Source organism: Callithrix jacchus, chromosome 7 (genome assembly GCF_049354715.1).
Source record: "Callithrix jacchus isolate 240 chromosome 7, calJac240_pri, whole genome shotgun sequence".
NCBI lineage: Eukaryota > Metazoa > Chordata > Mammalia > Primates > Cebidae > Callithrix > Callithrix jacchus.
Window position 1 is genome coordinate 26,528,427 of NC_133508.1, and position 19,203 is coordinate 26,547,629.

Below are 19,203 nucleotides of genomic sequence, written 5' to 3' on the forward strand. Positions count from 1 at the left end.
GGCCATGGAATTAAAGGAAACTAGCAATTCTATGTTAACATATATCAGAGCATCTTGTTTTCAGTCATGTTTTGGGGTTTTATTATTTTGTTAAATGCCCTTCCTCAGTATATGGAGGTCACACTGAGCAAAGACCACAGCCTAAAATTACTTAGTATTTTACCTTTCTATTGCTGCTGGAACAAATGATCCCAAACTTGGTGGCTCACCATAACATGCATTGATTATCTTATAGTTCTGGGGTCAGAATCTAAAATGGGGAAAGCAGGGCTTCATACTTCCTGGAGGTTCTCTGGGAGAATCCATTTCCAGCTTCTAGAGGCCACCTACATTTTTTGGTTCATCTTCAGAAGCAGCAGCCTAGCATCTTCGGATCTCTCTCTATAGATAGATGGATAGATAGACAGACAGACAGACAGACAGACAGACAGACAGACAGATAGATAGATAGATAGATAGATAGATAGATAATAGATAGGTAGATAGATAATAGATAGATAGATACATCTGACCTCTGCTTCCACCACCATATCTCTTTCTGTCTGTGGCTCTCCTGCCTCCCCCTGTTGGACCCATTCAGATAATCCAGGATAATCCCCCATCTCAAGACCCTTAACCAAATCACATCTGCAAAGTCCCTTTTGCCATGTAAAGTAACATATTCACAGTGTTGAAGATGAAGATGTGATTTCTGTGGCAGGGAGTATCTGTTATTCAGCCCATCCTACCTAGTACCCCACCAGGAGATTACTTCCATTTCTCAGCTTCTCGAAAGATAGAAAAATGTGATCTATTTTTCTCCTCAATTACTATTTTCCTGGAATGGGTTCAGACCCCTAAATAGTTACATGTCACTGCATTATCAGCCTCAAAAAGTCCAAATGATCTTTTATTGGGCATCTTTTTCTTTTGGTTTCCAGGCTGTGTCCACAAGTTAAAATGAGTTGGGTCCAGCAGCAAGCCACTCTGTGCTGTCAGCCAGGCATCTGGGCATGAGCTTCTCAGCCTCATGCTTTATGTAAATTGACTGAGCGTTGCCCAGAAAGGTCAAGCTATGTGGTCTGAGGATCTGAAAATAATAATTTTGCTATACCTTCTTTTCCTGATACTGTAAATCAGAGTCTACTTCTTTCTTTCTCTTTCTTTCTTTTTCTTTCTTTCTTTCTTTCTTTTTTTTTTTAATTTTTTATTGGATTTTAGGTTTTGGGGTACATGAGCAGAGCATGCAAGACAGTTGCATAGGAACACACATGGCAGTGTGCTTTTCTTTCCTTCTCCCCTTCACCCACATTTGGCATTTCTCCCCAGGCTATCCCTCCCCACCTCCCCCTCCCACTGGCCCTCCCCTTTTCCCCCCAATAGACCCCAGTGTTTAGTACTCCCCTTTCTGTGTCCATGTGTTCTCATTTTTCATCACCCGCCTATGAGTGAGAATATGCGGTGTTTCATTTTCTGTTCTTGTGTCAGTTTGCTGAGGATGACGTTCTCCAGATTCATCCATGTTTTCTTTCTTTCTTTCTTTCTTTCTTTCTTTTTCTTTCTTTCTTTCTTTCTTCTTTTGTTCTTTCTCTCTCTCTCTTTCTTTCTCCTTCCTTCCTCCCTTTTTCTTTCTTTCGTCTCTCTCACTCTTTCTTTCTTTCTTTTCTTGACAGACTCCAGATCTCTGGAGTGCAGTGGTGCCATCTCGCCTCACTGCAACCTCCATCTCTGAGGTTCAAGCAATTCTCCTGACTCAGCCTCTGGTGCAGAGTAGCTGTATACTACAGGAACATGTCACCATGCCTGGCCAATTTTTGTGTTTTTAGTAGGACAGGGTTTCACCCTGTTGGCCATGCTGGTCTTAAACTTCTGACCTCAGGTGATCCATCCACCTCGACCTCCCAAAGTGCTGGGACCACAGGCATGAGCCACCACACCTGGACAGCTTCTTCATTTCTGAGAAAGAAACACAACTAGGCCATATAACAAGGATTTGATTCTCCCTTCTTCCTGCATCTCATCCATGCATATAATTATGAAAGATCACTTGAATTATGAAGCTTTCCTAAACTACCAATAGGTTCTAACCTTAGCCTATCATTTGGGTTATCATCGCCTTCTCATTTTTGACAAATGGATTGTTTTTTAATATATAATACCTAATATCTGACTACTATATGACAGTTTCCAAAACACTCTTAACATATGGAACTTTGATTCTCACAGCAACCTTATGGGACAAGTAGAACAGAGATTGTCATCAGCATTTTACAAATGAAGAAGCTGAAATTAGCTAGGGAGGTGGAGCCAGGATCAAACTGAGATTGTCATCAGCATTTTACAAATGAAGAAGCTGAAATTAGCTAGGGAGGTGGAGCCAGGATCAAACTGGGTTTACTGGTCGAAGACTAGTGAGGTCCATGCATGGACTACCACTGTAGAAACCAGATTAAAAGGTTCCGCCACAGAGCTTTGTATACAGCAGCTCATCAACAGACTTAACATCTTATATCTTCCCTGATCAAATTTCCACCAAGAGCTATTTTCTTAATGTGAAATCGATGCTAATTTGTGACTCTCTCTTTCTACCAAAAACATTGTCATCATCTCACAGGGCTGGGCTGGAGGGGGTTTTGGAGCTCATTTAAAGCCACTGTGTCTCCTTGAACACTTGACCTTAACCATCCTGGACAGGTGAGCTCTTAAAAGTGAGCCCCGCCTTTGAAGCTGCAGGTTAAGAGGTAACATGGTCCCCAACTAGTTCCTTCTGGGCTCTAGACCTCAGACATTATTTTCAACTCATCATTTAGTGTAGCTTCCTTCTGGCTTCAGGCCAGGCCATATACTCCCTAGGTCTTTTCAGATTTTACAATCATACTGTCTCCACCAGCTCCAGAAATAGAACTCCAGAGACATTAGGAAGAAAATTACCAAATCATTTCTCAAATGCCTTTTCTCCGTCTGGACAGCCTCAGTCCTGGCATGGAGGCTTCTTTCCTCAGTGGCTTGGCTGGCAGGGAGAAAGGGTGATGGAGGAGCTGCTCTGTTGACTCAGTGAGGAGAGGGAGGCCAGGGGTTAAAACAGACACTGCTTCGGGTGTTCTCTCTTCACGCATTTTGAGAGGCTTCCAAGGCTCAAGACTCCTGGAAAATCAAATGAGAACCTTGTAAAACTCATGTCTCAGTGCCTGGGATACAGGGAGCTCTGCATAAATACCAGTCAACTTTAAAAAACAACAACCTTAGCCGGGCTGGGTGGCTCACGCCTGTAGTACCAGCACTTTGGGAGGCCGAGGCAGGTGGATCACTTGAGGTCAGGCATTTGAGACCAGCCTAGCCAACATGGTGAAACTCTGTCTGTACTAAAAATACAAAAATTAGCCAGGCATGGTGGTGAGCACCTATAATCCCAGCTACTTGGGAGGCTGAGGTAGGAGAATCACTGGAACCTGGGAGGTGGAGGTTGCCATGAGCCAAGATCACGCCATTGCACTCCAGCCTCAGTGACAGAGTGAGTGAGACTCTGGAAACAAATCAAAGCAAAACAAAACAGTAAACCCTGGTTTCACCGATGAAGACACCAAATTCCAGAGGTGGGAGAGGCCTTGTCTAGGGCGTTACAGCCCGTCAATGGCAGAGCCAGATTTGAAGCCTCAGCTTCTCAATAACACCAACACTGCTCTTTTTAAACTTTCTTTTTGTATTCAGTGTATTTTATTGAATTGAAAATTAATTTCTTTGATGTGTCATCTAAGGATAGGCTCTGGAATCAGACAAGCAAGGCTGAAATATTTGGCTTTATCACGCACTAGCTGTGTGACACTGGACAAGCCACTTCATCTCGCTATGCCTGTTTTCTGACCGGGGAAGTCATACTAAGGCTTCTCTGATAGGATTGTTGGGAGGGTTCAGTTAGACACCACCACTGAAGAGGTTAGCATAGTGCCCAGCCCAACACCGCTCAATCAACTACTGTCTTAATTGTCCTGAACACCTCTCTCTGGCTAGCTGCTCTAAATTCATTTGTAGCACCCTTTCTCAAATCCCATTTATCTTATCTTATTTTATTTTTTTATTTTGACTTGGATTTTTCTCTCTGTCACCCAGGCTGGAGTATAGTGGCCATCTCAGCTTACTGCAACCTCTGCTTCCCGGGTTCAAGTAAGTCTTCTGCCTCGGTCTCCTGAGTAGCTGGGACTACATGTGCACGCCACCACACCAAGCTAACTTTTTGTATTTTTAGTAGAGACAGCTTCACTATGTTGTCCAGGCTGGTCTCGAACCCCTGACCTCAGGTGATCCACCTGCCTTGGCCTTCCAAAGTGCTGGGATTACAGGCATGAGCCACCACACCTGGCCCCCTTTGGTTATTCCTGTGCTAATATAATTTCCTGATCTTCTGAACCAGGTCACACTACTGGTCCCTTCTAATTTGAGCACTGAGTTTATAACTTGGCATGTTTAGAGCCATAGAGATGGAAGCAACATGGAGAGACTCTGTGGTCTTCAGCATCCAACCAGAAACTTTCACATATTCATGAAGAGAAAAGTCATTTTGTTTTCTAAATGACCCTTCACTCTCTCTGTGTCGCACCCCACCAAAGCTACCCACCTCTTTTCTAGACACCAATGCAGACTAGAACTTTACTTAGCTGATGAGGAGGATGAGCTATTCAGTTTTTCTGGTTGTTTGAATCAATTGTTTTCTTGCAAAACTTGAATAAGACTAAATTAAACAAGTAGTATTTCTGTGGCAAGCATTTAAGAGTTCCAAGATTACTTTTCTCTAAAATACAGAATCACAAGATCTCAGAAGTGAAAGCAAGCTTAAACATCCTTTGGTTTAACACATCCTTTACTGGACTCTCATCCCCTGCCCCAAATCTTCAGCCATACAAAGGCTTAGCAAAAATTAACTCAATGAGTTTTAGGGTCTCTCTTGAAAGTAGGTTCAGAGGGGAGCTAAGATCCCAGCTCAATAATTCACATCTCCAGTTCTGAATTCTCTGAAAGCCTAAACTATGAGCCCAATTCCAAATTCCTCTTATTTCTCGTGTGGCACAAGATCTTCCAGAAATAGCTTTCATAAAACAGCATAACCTCATCTAGGATAAATGTTCTTCATAATCATAACAGACACCGGATCTTTAGGCAAATCACCATAACTAACTCACTCCCCATTTCACACTCCAAGCCTGGCTCATGCCCACGTCTCCTGAAACCAGTTGCCAATGTTCTGCCAAGGCCCCTTGTGACCTTGGTCCACTTCTGTGGGGAGGTATTTCTCAAAATTGCTTTATTTTAGTTTAATTTGTTATTTTATCTTAGAGACAGGATTTCACTGTGTTACCCAGGCTGGAGTGCAGTGGCATGATCATGGCTCACTGCAGCTTCAAACTCCTGGGCTCAAATGATCCTTTTGTCTCAGCCTCCCAAGTAGCTGAACCTACAGGCTTGAGTCACCACATCTTCAGAAAGGTAACTTTCTTTTTATTTTTTTTAATTTATTTTTGAGATGGAGTCTTGTTCTTGTCGCCCAGGCTGGAGTGCAATGGTGCAATCTCAACTCACTGCAACCTCCACCTCCTGGGTTCAAGCAATGCTCCTGCCTCAGCCTCCCCAGTAGCTGGGATTACAGGCACCCACCACCACACCTGGCCAATTTTTGTATTTTTAGTAGAGTTGTGGTTTCACCATGTTGACCAGGCTGGGCTCGAACTCCTAACCTAAGTGACCCACCCGCCTTGGCCTCCCAAAGTGCTAGGATTATAGGTATGAGCCACTGTGCCCACTGAGAGAGATGACTTCACATATCATTCTTGGAGAGGTTTTTAATTTCAAAAATAGATCTTTTAAAAAAAAATTTTAATGGCGACCTGTTTGGAAACAGGGCTGTTTGGGCAATTTAGAAACATGACTTCCACAAAATGTATTGCTCCCCCTTAGGCAGAACTGACAGTGAGTGAAATTGCAAGCTAGATCCACTTACCTTCAGTACCCCCGCTCCGCTGCTGCATTCCTACCTCCTTCTCACCTCAGGGCCCTCATCACTTGCATGTTATTTTCTCCTCTACCAGTCCCATCCAAACCTCCTCTCAGAAAAGAGCCCAAAAGCCATGCTGAGATGTAAGTGATAGGTAAGGCCTCCCCATTGCCTCTCCTGCGGCTATTCCCATTGCAATTGCAGGCAAAGGCATGAGGCGGTGAGGCACGAGCCAGCCACTGTGCAGAGAGATGCTTCCTTTATTCCTTCCTTTCTTCCTTTAGTGCTGCAGGCACCAGGCATTGCTTCTGGCATGGGGGAGACAGCAGTGGGCAGAACATACCCAGTGCCTGCTTTCAGGGAGAGTCCTTGGCACTGGGAGAGAAAGCAAGGGGAAGGGGCCCCTGAGATCCATCCATGCCAGGTGACGGATGTTCCCTTGTTCCTAGTACCAGGTCAAAAGTGACTGGACAGACTTATTGTTCTCCAGGTTAGTGATAAAGCCCATGAGCTTTGGAAGTGACGAAATGGTAACAGCCCCTGCTCTGCCACCTCCCATGGCGTGTCCCTTTATCTCATCTTCATCCGTAAAATGGAGATGATGTTACCCGGCTCCTGCAGTTGTGGGGAGGATGAAGCAAGATGATACGTGGGAAGGTAACTGCACTGCACGTGGCTCTTGGTGAGCCCCTCACAGATGACACTGTTGTTACAGGAGCTGAGCCCAGCCAGGAGGCGACACAGAGGCAGCAGGGAGAGTGGAGTCAAGGCCAATGATTTCCTTAAGAGGGATGTGCCCTTCCTCCCAAAGTGCCAGATCTACTCAAGGATCCATGGCCTTGGGAGAGTCTAGATGCTACTTGTATAATATTGGGATTTCCCTACACACTCCATATGGTATATATTTATTTTAAGAAATAAAGTGAGTTATTTGAGCATGGTGGCTCATGCCTGTAATCCCAGCACTTTGGGAGGCTGAAGTAGGTGGATCACCTGAGGTCAGGAGTTCAAGACCAGCCTGGCCAACATGGTGAGACTCTGTCTTTACTAAAAATACAAAAATTAGCCAGCCATGGTGGTGGCACCTATAATCCCAGCTACTTGGGAAGCTGAGGCAGGAGAATTGCTTGAACCCAGGATGCGAAGGTAGCAGTGAGCTGAGATCATGCCACTGCACTCAAGGGTGACAAGGCAAGATTCCATCTCAAACACACACACACATACACACACACACACACAGAGTGAGAGAGAGAGAGTGTGTGTGTGTGTGTGTGATAGAGAGAGAGAAGAAAGAGTGAACTGACATGAATTTTGTGTGAAAATTTCAAAATGCCACTCAAGGTGAAAAGGGAGAGGTATCACATTAGGTCGGAGGACAGGAGAATAGGAAGTAGGAAGGATGGTATCACATTAGGTCGGAGGACAGGAGAATAGGAAGTAGAAAGGATGGTATCACATTAGGTCGGAGGACAGGAGAATAGGAAGTAGGAAGGATGGTATCACATTAGGTCGGAGGACAGGAGAATAGGAAGTAGGAAGGATGGTATCACATTAGGTCGGAGGACAGGAGAATAGGAAGTAGGAAGGATGGTATCACATTAGGTCGGAGGACAGGAGAATAGGAAGTAGGAAGGGCTACCCTTTTGGGGGATAGCCCAAAAAAATGATATGTAATATGCCTCACGTGCCACAGCTACACTGCTGTCATCAATTCTGCCAAGAGAAGCTTTGTCATTGCACCTGAACAAACCATGGCTCGGCATGAGAAAGTAATTTGCCTAACTAGAAGCAGGTGTCAAACCCTCATCATTGTGCCTCACATCACCTCTTTCCATTATACACTTTCATTCACTCTTCGTGAGCCACATATCATGGAAATCACTGTTGTCCACAGAGATCGAAATGACTGAAGACATACTCAGTACTGATGTTCACATTTGTCACTGAAGATCATTCTTGGATCTCTTTTCATTTAAGCTAATCTGGTACACATAATTCCTTTCATTCAACACCTATTTAGGGTACAAGCTCACAGTGGTGCCACCTTGATCTACTAGTCAGAACTGAATGTGACTAAAAAGATAACAGCTTCCCAGAAGTACCTGTGTACAGATTAACATCACCTGTGAATAACACAGACTCTCTAAAAATGTGTCTGAAATGTGTCTGGGTGTTTGCCTCCCCTCTGGATCATAATAATTAGAAATCAACGAGGTGATCTCCCAGAGCACAAGCTTCTTTGTAAATCCAGTGCTTTAGCAAGAGGATGTTCTTTGAGGCCAGTTGGCAAGCAGAAGTAAGGACAGAGACAATCAGTCTTTCTAAGGCAGCTCTAGCTATCATTTCCCTCAAATCTTAGGGTGTATTGTATAGGAGCAAGCAAATAGAGGTGTCAGAGGGGTGTGAAGGAGGAGGGCAAGGGGATAAGGTTAAAACTGCAATTGCTGAAGGACTGGGGGAGTCATGAAGCATGAGGAAGGGTCAAAAAGGTAGATTCCAGCTCATTGATAGGCTGGGCTTCAAGGTCTGCTTGTTGGGGACAAGGTATAATGATCCCCATTCACTTCTGTTCATTGTTCCTCCCCACATATCCACTAATTCCACCCACAAAGGGTGTTGGTACAAAAGAATCAAGGCTGGGGACAATTGATCAATGATGGATCTCAGAGCTAGAAGGTACAATGCTTGATAGGGTGTCAGAAGAGTTAAGAGCTAAGATTTCCCAGCCAATGTGTCCTTTCTCTTTATTTGAAGTCCGTGTTTCTTCTTTCTTCTCCTGAGCAGCTGGCCTGGTTAGGAGGACCCCACAGTTGCCTCCAGCTTGGGCAAGACCCCATCTTAGGCCTTCTGGTGCAGGTGCCAGGAAGACCCCTGGACTTGCTTTTAGAATGGGCCTTATATTCGAGGCATTGGGGTCCACGGAGTCCACCATGGTCTGGCTCCGACCATCAGAGCCACATTTCAACATTGGGATTTGTGGCCAGATAGTTGCGGCAATAAATCGTGACATTTATCTGGACTTGTTCTCTGAGTATGTGGTCAACAAATTCAACAAATATTTGTCAACTCTAAGTCTGTGACAAAGTCTTTGCCCTCATGCAGCCTCCTGTGTTCTCATAGTGGACACACAGTAAACAAGTATGTGCAATAATGTCATGTGGTGATGAGAGTAGGGTATTAGGTCAGCTACTTTATAGGATGGTCATAAAAATATCTCTGTGTGGAGGTGATATGTGAGCGGAGACCTACATTGAATGAGGGAGGAAACCATGTAAGTATTTGAAAAGATTTTCCAGGAAAATGAATTATAAGTACAAAGACCCAGAGGCATGAACAAGTTTAGCAGAAGACCAGGAAGGCCAACATACCAGGTAGACAGAGCGAGGGGAACGAAGACAGAAAAGGACGTAGGGGAGGTATCCAGACACTGAGGACTGTATTAATAATCTGTGTCCTCCAAGCCCAGTAGAGGCTTGTCCCTGAAACCCTGTGATCTGTTAGGCAGTCGAATCTCAGTCTCAGTTAAATATTTGGATGCAACTAGCAAGGGCTTGAAAGAATTGATACAGTTTTCCAGATTTCTTATCTCAGTTCTAATAGAGGAAGAGAAACTGACATGCCAAGATTCTAAATTAGTTTGTCTCAGAGTTTTCTCCTTATTCTCCTACCATCCCTAAAGGGATTAGATTTACGGTCCCCATTAAAGAGTGAAGGAGCTCATGCTGCACCCTCTGGTCTAGGGCTAGGTGGGATGGGGCACTGCCCTCTCCAGCCTGATGCATTCCTTCTCACTCACTATTACGCTGGATGATCTCATCCCACTCAAACCCAGAAAGCCTGCTTATTATTTTAATTACAAATACTTATAAAATTCCTTATTTATTGGTGCATGTAACCTGTTTCTGGCTTACATTTACACACACACACAAACACACACACACACCTATATATATGTATGTGTATATATATGTGTGTGTGTGTGTGTGTATATATATATATTTTTTCTTTTTTCTTTTTTCTTTTTTGATGGAGTCTTGCTCTTATCGCCCAGGCTGGAGTGCGGTGGGTGGCACAATCTTGGCTCGCTGCAACCTCTACCTCTCGGGTTCAAGTGATTCTGTTGCCTCAGCCTCCCAAGCAGCTGGGACTACAGATGCTTGCCACCACGCCCAGCTAATTTTTTGTATTTTTAGTAAAAACGTGGTTTTACTGTGTCAGCCAGGATGGTCTCAATCTCCCGACCTCATGATCCACCTGCCTCAGCCTCCCAAAGTGCTGGGATTACAAGTGTGAGCCACCACACCCAGCCACATATGTATTTTTAATAGAGAAATTACTCTTCCTTGGGAGGCTGAGGTGGTCAGATCACTTGAGGTCAGGAGTTCAAGAACAGCCTGGCCAACATGGTGAAACCCTGTCTCTACTAAAAATACGAAAATTAGCCAGGCATTGTGGTGTATACCTATAATCCCAGCTACTCAGGAGGCTGAGGCAGGGGAATCACTTAAACCCAGGAGACAGCAGTTGCAGTGAGCTGAGATCAAGCTGCTGCACTCCAGCCTGGGCAACAGAGCAAGACTCCATCTGAGAGAGAGAGAGAGAGAGAGAGAGAGAAATTACTCTTCCATCAACCTTGAATTTTTCATTTAGTAGAAAATAAAAATTATATGGGTTTTAATATCTGTGGCCCTTAAATAGAAACATGATTTAGTCCTAAATAAGCACTAGATTCTATTATCAAGGCTCTACTGTAATCTATCCCAAATCCAAGGAGGGGAGGAGGGCATTCTCATTGGCTTATTCCCCAGTCATTCTATTGAAGAATGACTGATTATTACAAGAGTCTTGATTATTTGGGGACAAATTTGAATTCTTGTAGCTTTCAAGTTTTGTTCAGAATTTTGTCTTCTGAAGCCATTGAAGAGTAAAAGAGCTCATGCCTCACCCTCCAGAGGGCTAGGTGGAATAGGGTGCCGCCCTCTCCAGCCTGATGTGCTCCAGAGCAGCTGATCCCCCAATCCCAGCCCAGGCACAGCCCTTCACCTGAAGGCCACCCACATCAGATATCCCTAATGCCCTCTGCTCATGGCCAGACACCCTCTAGGTTCTCTCCAGACACCTGCTTTCCAGCCTTCTCAGCATCCAGGCAGTTGCTCTTCAGACACCGTTCTCCTCTGGTTCATCAACAAGTAGTTCCATTCAACGTGGTGCTAAGGAATAAAAATGACTGGCCACATGTTGTCTTGCCAGCCCAGAGAGACATGCCATTTAAGCTGTCTTCACTGTTTCTCCCTCATTTGGTAGATTGCTTTTTCCTCTCAAGTTTTTTCCTCTCCATGAGCCCCTTGCTATTTGTGAACGACATTAAGCTATTTCTCCGCTCCCTTTCCTCAAAATATAAACAGACTCGATGTTTGCTACCTAATTTTCTTTTTCATGCCTCATCTCACCTTTGTTCCCTGTCTTTAAGCTTTCTATTTGGGCACGTGTTTTTCTTTAAATTTGCAGCATTTGGTGCTGTGACCAATTATCCGGGGTAATTGCTCCTCATTTAAGAACCCCTATTCTTTCTCATTAAAGACCAGACAAGAATACATCCTCCCATTGACCAGGTGCACCAGATCTCTTACTTATCTCCAGTTCACCCTTTTGCAGTTTAGTGCTTAAGAGCTCATTCACAGAGGGGCGTAATTTGAGTGGCTTGCCAGGCTTGCTTAGTCGGGGCAGCTGGCTGTTCTGTTCTGTCCCCTCCGGCTGTAAGAGACTTAGCTTGCCTCTGAGCTCCTTCTCTTCAGGGTCGCCAGGGCTCTGCTAAATGCACAAAAAAGAACTTTTTTTTTTTTTTTTTTTTTTGGTGGGGGAGGTCATGTATCTTTACAAACCTCGATCTAATTAAGCTTTCTCCTCTAGTTCCCAGGTATCTCCGTAATGACTGTCCACTTTGTCATTCTGAGGTTGTAAAATGAGGCTAATGGCCCTTTCTCATTGCTTCTATCTGCACTGGCTTGTCAAACTCCACAGCTCTTTGATTGGTCATCATTCTTTGCTGCTGTTAGAAATGTGATTTCTTGGTGATGAGATATACCCCCTAAAATATGTGTGTTAAGAGTTCCCGTGCTGTGTGTTTGAGAATTCAGATGAGTACAAAAGTGAGTATTCAAAGAGAGAGGACCCTCTTTGGATCCGTAACTTAAAATTCTAGTCAGCAGCCCTTTGGAGATGTAAATGGAGGAAGCAGCTCTCCTTTTGGACAGCTTAATGATCTGTAGTTAATAGCAAGAGGCTGATGGGCAGATGCAGTACAGCTGGGCTTAGGTTAGCCTTTCTCAGCAATCAAATGGCACAGTGATTACAACCATTGAGACACACGGTGCTTCCCGGAATCATACCAAAGGCACAAAGACTGTGGCGGGAGGTTGGCAGTGTGGCCTGCTCTGTACACACAGACAAGTCCTTCTGCCCCAGTCAGTAATTGATGCCTCTTTTTTAAAGACTGACTCAGGCTTGGCAGTTGTCTATGCAACAAATAGCCCCTCCAGCAACTCTGAGATAAAGAGTGCTAGATTTGGGGTCACTTCTCCTCCTACCCGAATGTACCCAGTTTCACAGAACTTGGGAGAAACTGAGTGTAACTTCTCGGTAACAAATAAGCTATACAATACACAGCTGCTGGAGGTGGTTGATGTATTCTTATACCTTGTTTTTAAAATTTGGCTTGTAGTTACTGTGTGTTATCAGATCCATTTACAATTCCCAGCATCTTTGCAACATCCCTCAAAAATCCCTACAGGAACAAAAAATAAATAAACAACCCCATTCAAAAATGGGCAGAGGACTTAAATAGACATTTCTCCAGAGAAGAAGTACAAATGGCCACTAAGCACACGATGCTAAGCACAAGATGTTCAACATCACTGGTCATTAGGGAAATGCAAACCCGAAGCTTAATGAGTTGCCATCTCTCATTCATTAGGATGGCTATTATCAAAAAAGAGAAAATTACGATTGTTGGTGAGGATGTGGAGAAATTGGAAATCTTGTGCGCCAAGAGCGGGAATGTAAAACGGCACAGCCATGATGGAACACTGTATGGATGTTCCTCAAAAAGTTAAAAATAGAAGTGCTGTATGACGTAGCCAGTCCACTTCTAGGCAGCTACTCAAAGCAATTGAAAGCAGAGTCTGGAAGAGTCAGCTGTACCCCCATGTGTCACAGTAGCTTATTTACAATAGCTGCAAGGTAGAGGCAACCTTTGTCTATAAGTGTGGTATGTACATGCAATAAAATGTCATTCAGCCTTAAACAGGAAGGAAATTCTCACACATGCTACAACATGGATAAGCCCTGAGGACATTATATTAAGTTAAATAAGCCAGTCACAAAAAGTCAAATACTGTGAGTTCCACTTATATGAGGTACCTAGAGTAATCGGATTCAGAAACAGAAAATGAAATGGTGGTTTTCAGGTGCTGGGGTGGGGAAAATGTTTAATGAGTATGGAGTTTTCGTTTTACCAGATGAAAAGAGTCTGAAGATGGATGCAGGTGATGGTTTGCGTAACACTGAATATCCTTAAAGTCACTGAAATGTAGACTTAAAAATGGTTAATAAGGCTGGGCGTGGTGGCTCATGCCTGTAATCCCAGCACTTTGGGAGGTTGAGGTGGGCGGATCACCTGAGGTCAGGAGTGCGAGACCAGCCTGGCTAACATGGTGAAACCCCATCTCTACCAAAAATACCAAAAACTAGCCAGGCATAGTGTCGGGCACCTGTAATCCCAGCTACTCGGGAGGCTGGGGCAGGAGAATTACTTGAATCTGGGAATGAGGGTTGCAGTGAGCCAGGATTGTACCATTGCATTCCAGCCTGGGCGACAAGAGCAAAACTCCATCTCAAAAAAAAAAAAAGTTACTAACACAGAGTGGGGCCGGTTGGGGGGCAGCGTGGGTGGGGAGAGCATTAGGAAACATAGCTAGTGCATGCTGGGCTTAATACCTATGTGATGGGTTGATAGGTACAGCAAACCACCGTGGCACACGTTTACCTATGTAACAAACCTGCACATGTGCCCTGGAACTTAAAATAGAAATAAAAAATAATTAAATAAAAATGGTTTAGATGGTATTTAAGTTATGTTTGTTTCACTACGGTTTTTTAAAAAGCACAACTGAAAGATGCCATCTTCTCTCAGCAGCCCAGGCTTTGGAGGAAGACTAGAAATCAAAGGAGAAAAGGAAAACAGAAAACAAACAGCCAGTGGAATGGATCTTGTCTTTATATGGAACTAATTGCAAATATGTGTATTTTTCTTACAGAGTCATTTTTCTCTCAAGAAGGGAGCTGCAGCCTTAGGGATTGGAACAGACAGCGTGATTCTGATCAAATGTGATGAGAGGTGAGAATGCATCTCTAACTCTTGTTGGTTACCAAAAACCAGTGCCTTTTGGTCTGAAAACAGGACAGGACCACGGGGCAGCAAGTCGGCCTCCCTCTCAGCCTTTGCCACTCTTTGTTTCTTTTAAACATGGGCTCCTGTTTCTAGTGCTCGATGTGGTTCCTTGATGCCATGGAGTCTTCCATGTCAAGGAGTCAAGGGAGATTCAGCCCTTGACTCAACCTAAACCTTTGTTAAATCAATAGGAATATTCAACACCAAGAAAGTGCTGGACATTTATCACCTAGACATGTTAGCAACAGCAGGCGATCTGAGCACTGATTTATGGAGGTGTCATCACTTTGGGCACCATAGACTGTGTAAGCTTGATGGGGTGATTACAGGAGGGGTGCAGTTTAGGGAGCAGGAGGTAAATAACGCACCAGCAACTCAACACCTGTAACCAAAGGACTCAGGAAAAATCTCTGTCTTAATTGACACTGGAACTTCATAGGCACTCTAGGATTCAGTGTGGTGTTTTGTGGGGGAGATTTAAAAGCACTTTGAGGATGTCCACATAAAGTATCACTGACCTATAGGCCTGAAACCTACTAAAAATTCGATTCAGTCTCTAAAGTTTGAGTAAGAATTTTCACTAAATTTAAAGGAAACCACTCCATTAGCCATTTATTTATTCATTTGCATTTATCAGTCAGATGTGTACTGATTGCCCACCATGTCACTAGGCTCTAGAAAAGCATAATACGGTAGTCCTGGTTCCCTGCAGGATGTGAGCCAGGTGGGAAGAGGCACTTCTTGTCAGGAGATGGTTACATGGTTGAACTGCATGGCACGAAGTGTACATTTGAACATTGAGAAGACATAGAAAGCGTCATGCAACAGGCAGGAATTGAGCTGGATTTTTAAAATTAGAAGTGAGTTGGATAAGTGGATGGAGAGGCAAGGGCAGGTGCAGAAGATTGAATACCAGCAGCAAAGCTGTTGCAGGAAAGGGGTCCCAATACAGACCCCAGGCGAGGGTTCTTGGATCTTGCGCAAGAAGGAATTCAGGGCGAGTCCAGAGAGTAAAGTGAAAGTGAGTTTATTAGGAAAGTAAAGGAATAAAAGAACGGTTACCCCATAGACAGGGCAGCCTGGAGGCTGCTGGTTGCCCATTTTTATGGTTATTTCTTGACGATAAATGAGGGGTGGATTATTCATATCTCCCCTTTTTAGACCATATAGGTAACTTCCTGACATTGTCGTGACATTTGTAAACCGTCATGGTGCTGGTGAGAGTGTAGCGATGAGGATGACCAGAAGTCACTCTCGTGGCCATCTTGGATTTGGTGGGTTTTGGCAAGGTCTTTATGACCTGTCTCTTGTGCTGACCTCATATCTCATCCTGTGACTTAGAACGCCTTCACTGTCTGGGAATGGAGCCCAGTAAGTCTCAGCCTCAGTTTCCCAGCCCCTGTTCAAGATGGAGTTGCTCTGTTTCACATGCCTCTGACAAACCACAGAAGAAGTAATGAGTGCCTTGTGGGGCTCTAGAAGCCAAGCCTTAGCAGAGGCATGGGGAAGGGGCAGCCTGGTAAATACCATTGTTTACATGGAATTCGGAAAGCTCTAAAAATCCAGCTGGGCACAGTGGCTCACACCTGTAATCCTAACACTTTGAGAGGCTAAAACAGGTGGATCACCTGAGGTCAGGAGTTCAAGACCAGCCTGGCCAACATGGTGAAACCCTGTCTCTACTGAAAATACAAAAATTAGCTGGGTGTGGTGGTGTGCGCCTGTGGTCCCAGCTACTTAGGAGGCTGAGCAGGAGAATCACTTGAACCCAGGAGGCAGAGGTTGCAGGGAGCCGAGATCATGAAACTGCACTCCAGCCTGGGCAACAAAGCAAGACTCCATTTCAAAAAAAAAAAGAAAGAAATCTCTGAAAACAGCCATGTTTACCTCTGTTACTGAACCAAACTGAGGTTTGTTCACCAGCAGCAGTGAGGCCAAACATCTACATGGAGATTTACAGCAGGAGGAAGGAGGACATTTATTTGCAGGGCTCCAAGCAAGGAGAATTGAGCACTGATGCTTAAGACTTGACTTCCCCAATGGTGTGCAGGTAGGGGTTTTTAAAGGCAGGGATAATTTCAGGGAGGCCGAAGTTACAGGCAAATTACAAATCAATACATGGAGGTTACGCATCAGTTTGGCCCGAAAGGGTGGGATATCTTGAAGTGGGGAATTACAGGACATAGGTGAATTCAGAGGTTTTCTGATTTGCTGTGGGTTAAGGAAGAGAAGGTTTTGTTTAACAATTTGGGGTCAGCAGAAAAGAATGCTAGCTCTGGCTCAGAGGCACACCTCCCTCCAGGCCCTTCAGGAAGAAATTTAGAACAAAGAAAGGTGGTCAGAGTTCAGACCTCAGTTTCCCCTCATCTGAGGTCTACGATCCATTTGGTAGGAGTCCTGGAGTCCTGGCTTCTGAAAAACAACCCAAGGACATATGTTAAGATGTTACCTTTAGTTTCTACAGGGAATCAAATATCCTGTGCTTCTAAATTGCTCAGCTATTGCTTTAAGGATACATGTTAAGATGTTACCTTTAGTTTCTAGGTTTTGTTGTTGTTTTAGACGAAGTCTTGCTCTGTTGCCCAGGCTGGAGTACAGTGGTGTGATCACAGCTCACTCCAACCTCTGCCTCCCAGGTTCAAGCATTTCTCCTGCCTCAGTCTCCTGAGTAGCTGGAATTACAGGCATCTGCCACCACACCCAGCAAACTTTTTTGTCTTTTTAGTAGAGACAGGGTTTCACTATCATGGCTAGGCTGGTTTCAAACTCCTGACCTCAAGTGATCTGCCCACGTCAGCCTCCCAAAGTGCTAGGATTACAGGCGTGAGCCACCATGCCCAGCCTTACCTTTAGTTTCTACAGGGAATCAAATATCCTGTGGTTCTAACTTCCTCAGAAGTTGCTGGTTTACTTCTCCGGGTTAGCTAGTGCCTGGAATTTCCCTTGAAGGAACCTGTTTCCCTTTATTTCCAGACTTAGGAATGTTGCCTGAAGGCCACTAAAAGGGCTCCTGCCCCACTCAGCTCTGGGAGATGAGGTTAAAGAAGGTTACCACTTTCTTGTTTACACCTTTTTATACTGCCTGCTTTTGTTTGTTGACAGAGAACATACCTTTGCAATGGGGGTGGCGGGAAGGTGGGGAGGTGTTTTTTTTTTTTTTTGGTGGGGGGCAAGGGGAGCTAAAGTTAGGATTTAAGCTGGATAGGTCTGGAAATGAGGTAACTGGAAAGAATTTTCATTAAAGAAGAACATGAGTGAGGCCACCCTTCAGGAGGCAAAAAAGTGAGAGGATCTCCAGTCAGGAAGGCCAGTGGGAGACCCTAGCAATAGACAGGCATTAACGATAAAAGGACAGAGCAAGGCAAACACAATTTGGAAAAGAAAACAAATTGCCTCTCTTTTGTTTTTGGGTGGCCGGGAATAGAGTCTCGCTCTGTCACCCAGGCTGGAGTGCAGTGGCACAATCTTGGCTCACTGCAACCTCTGTTTCCTGGTTCCTGGGTTCAAGCGATTATTTTCCTCAGTTTCCCGAATCACTGGGACTACAGGTGCACGCAACCACGCCTGGCTATAGGTTTTGTACTTTTAGTAGAAATGGGATTTCACCCTGTTGGCCAGGCTGGTATCGAACTCCTGGCCTCAAACAATCTGCCCATCTTGGCCTCCCAAAGTGCTGGGATTACAGACATGAGCCACTGTGCCTGGCTTGCCTCATATTTTTAAGGCTACCAGTATTCCTTACTAGCAAGCACTTAAGAATTGAGATTTGAGGAAAAAAACTGGCTTTTAAAAATGTGGAGAATAAATGCTTAGATGACTTTAAAACTTTCTTAATCTGTAGTTGATCTGTTATGAGTGAGGAGCCCGGAGTTCAGGGAAGAATCACCTAGAGGGGCCACGGCTCGCTGGCCTAGGCAGTGTTCCTTGCTAGCCTCAGCGGCTGGCATTCTCTAGTGAATCCCAGCGGGCTGAGAGGTGACTGGCAGAGCAGCAGGGGCTCTGGACTCCAGTGTTCAAAGCATCGGTATCACTGCTTCTACTACCGTGAAAATCCAGTGTGGCAGCAGAAATGGTCTTGGATGAGCACACCAAGCCAGCCAGCTGGGTTGTCATGGGAATAAGAGGCCGGCCTGAGGACATCCGCCGGTCTGAAGGCATCGCTCTGCTCACGAGAGAAGTGCAGGCCTAGAAGAAGGAAGATCAAGAAGGGAAAACAGAGGAGTGGTGGGGAAAGGGACCATGGACAGGGCTGCCGGGATAAAGGCAGGTGGGATTTGCCATGCACCACCAGGAGACCAGGAGGGCAGGGAAGAAGGCTGGAGAGCTGGTGGGGCCTGCGATCAGTGACTGGCCAGGGGTCCTCAAATGTGAAAGTCAAAGAATTTTATTTCAACAATTATTTTTTTAAAACATGGGGTCTTGCTCTTCACCTAGGCTGTAGTGCAGTAGAGTGCAGTAGTAGCTCACCTTGAATTCCTAGACTCAAGCAATTCTCCCCTATCAGCTTCCCAAGTAGCTGGGCCTACAGGCCCACAATGCTATCCGCAGCTCATTTTTGTTTGTTTCAGAGTTGGAGTCTCACTCACTATGTTGCCTAGGATGGTCTTGAACTTCTAGTTTCAAAAAATCCTCTCATCTCATTCTCCCAAGTGGCCGGGATGAGTCATCACACCCTGCTTAATTCAACAATTTTAGAAGTCATTAGAACAACAATTAGAAATAGAATGCTAAAAGGTATGTGTTTTTCAGAAAATGGCTCACTCTCTAGTGTCCCTATCTACTCACATACACC

The 19,203-nt window shown here is 44.7% G+C and overlaps 1 protein-coding gene across 1 annotated transcript in view; it reads left to right on the forward strand.

Moving 5' to 3' along the window:
• GAD2 (glutamate decarboxylase 2) overlaps positions 1-19,203 on the forward strand; it is a 90,029-nt gene that overhangs the window by 14,812 nt on the left and 56,014 nt on the right. Inside the window, exon 8 of the mRNA XM_002750103.6 lies at positions 14,278-14,357. Coding sequence (XP_002750149.1) covers positions 14,278-14,357 — 80 coding nt within the window. The remainder of the gene's footprint in view (positions 1-14,277; positions 14,358-19,203) is intronic.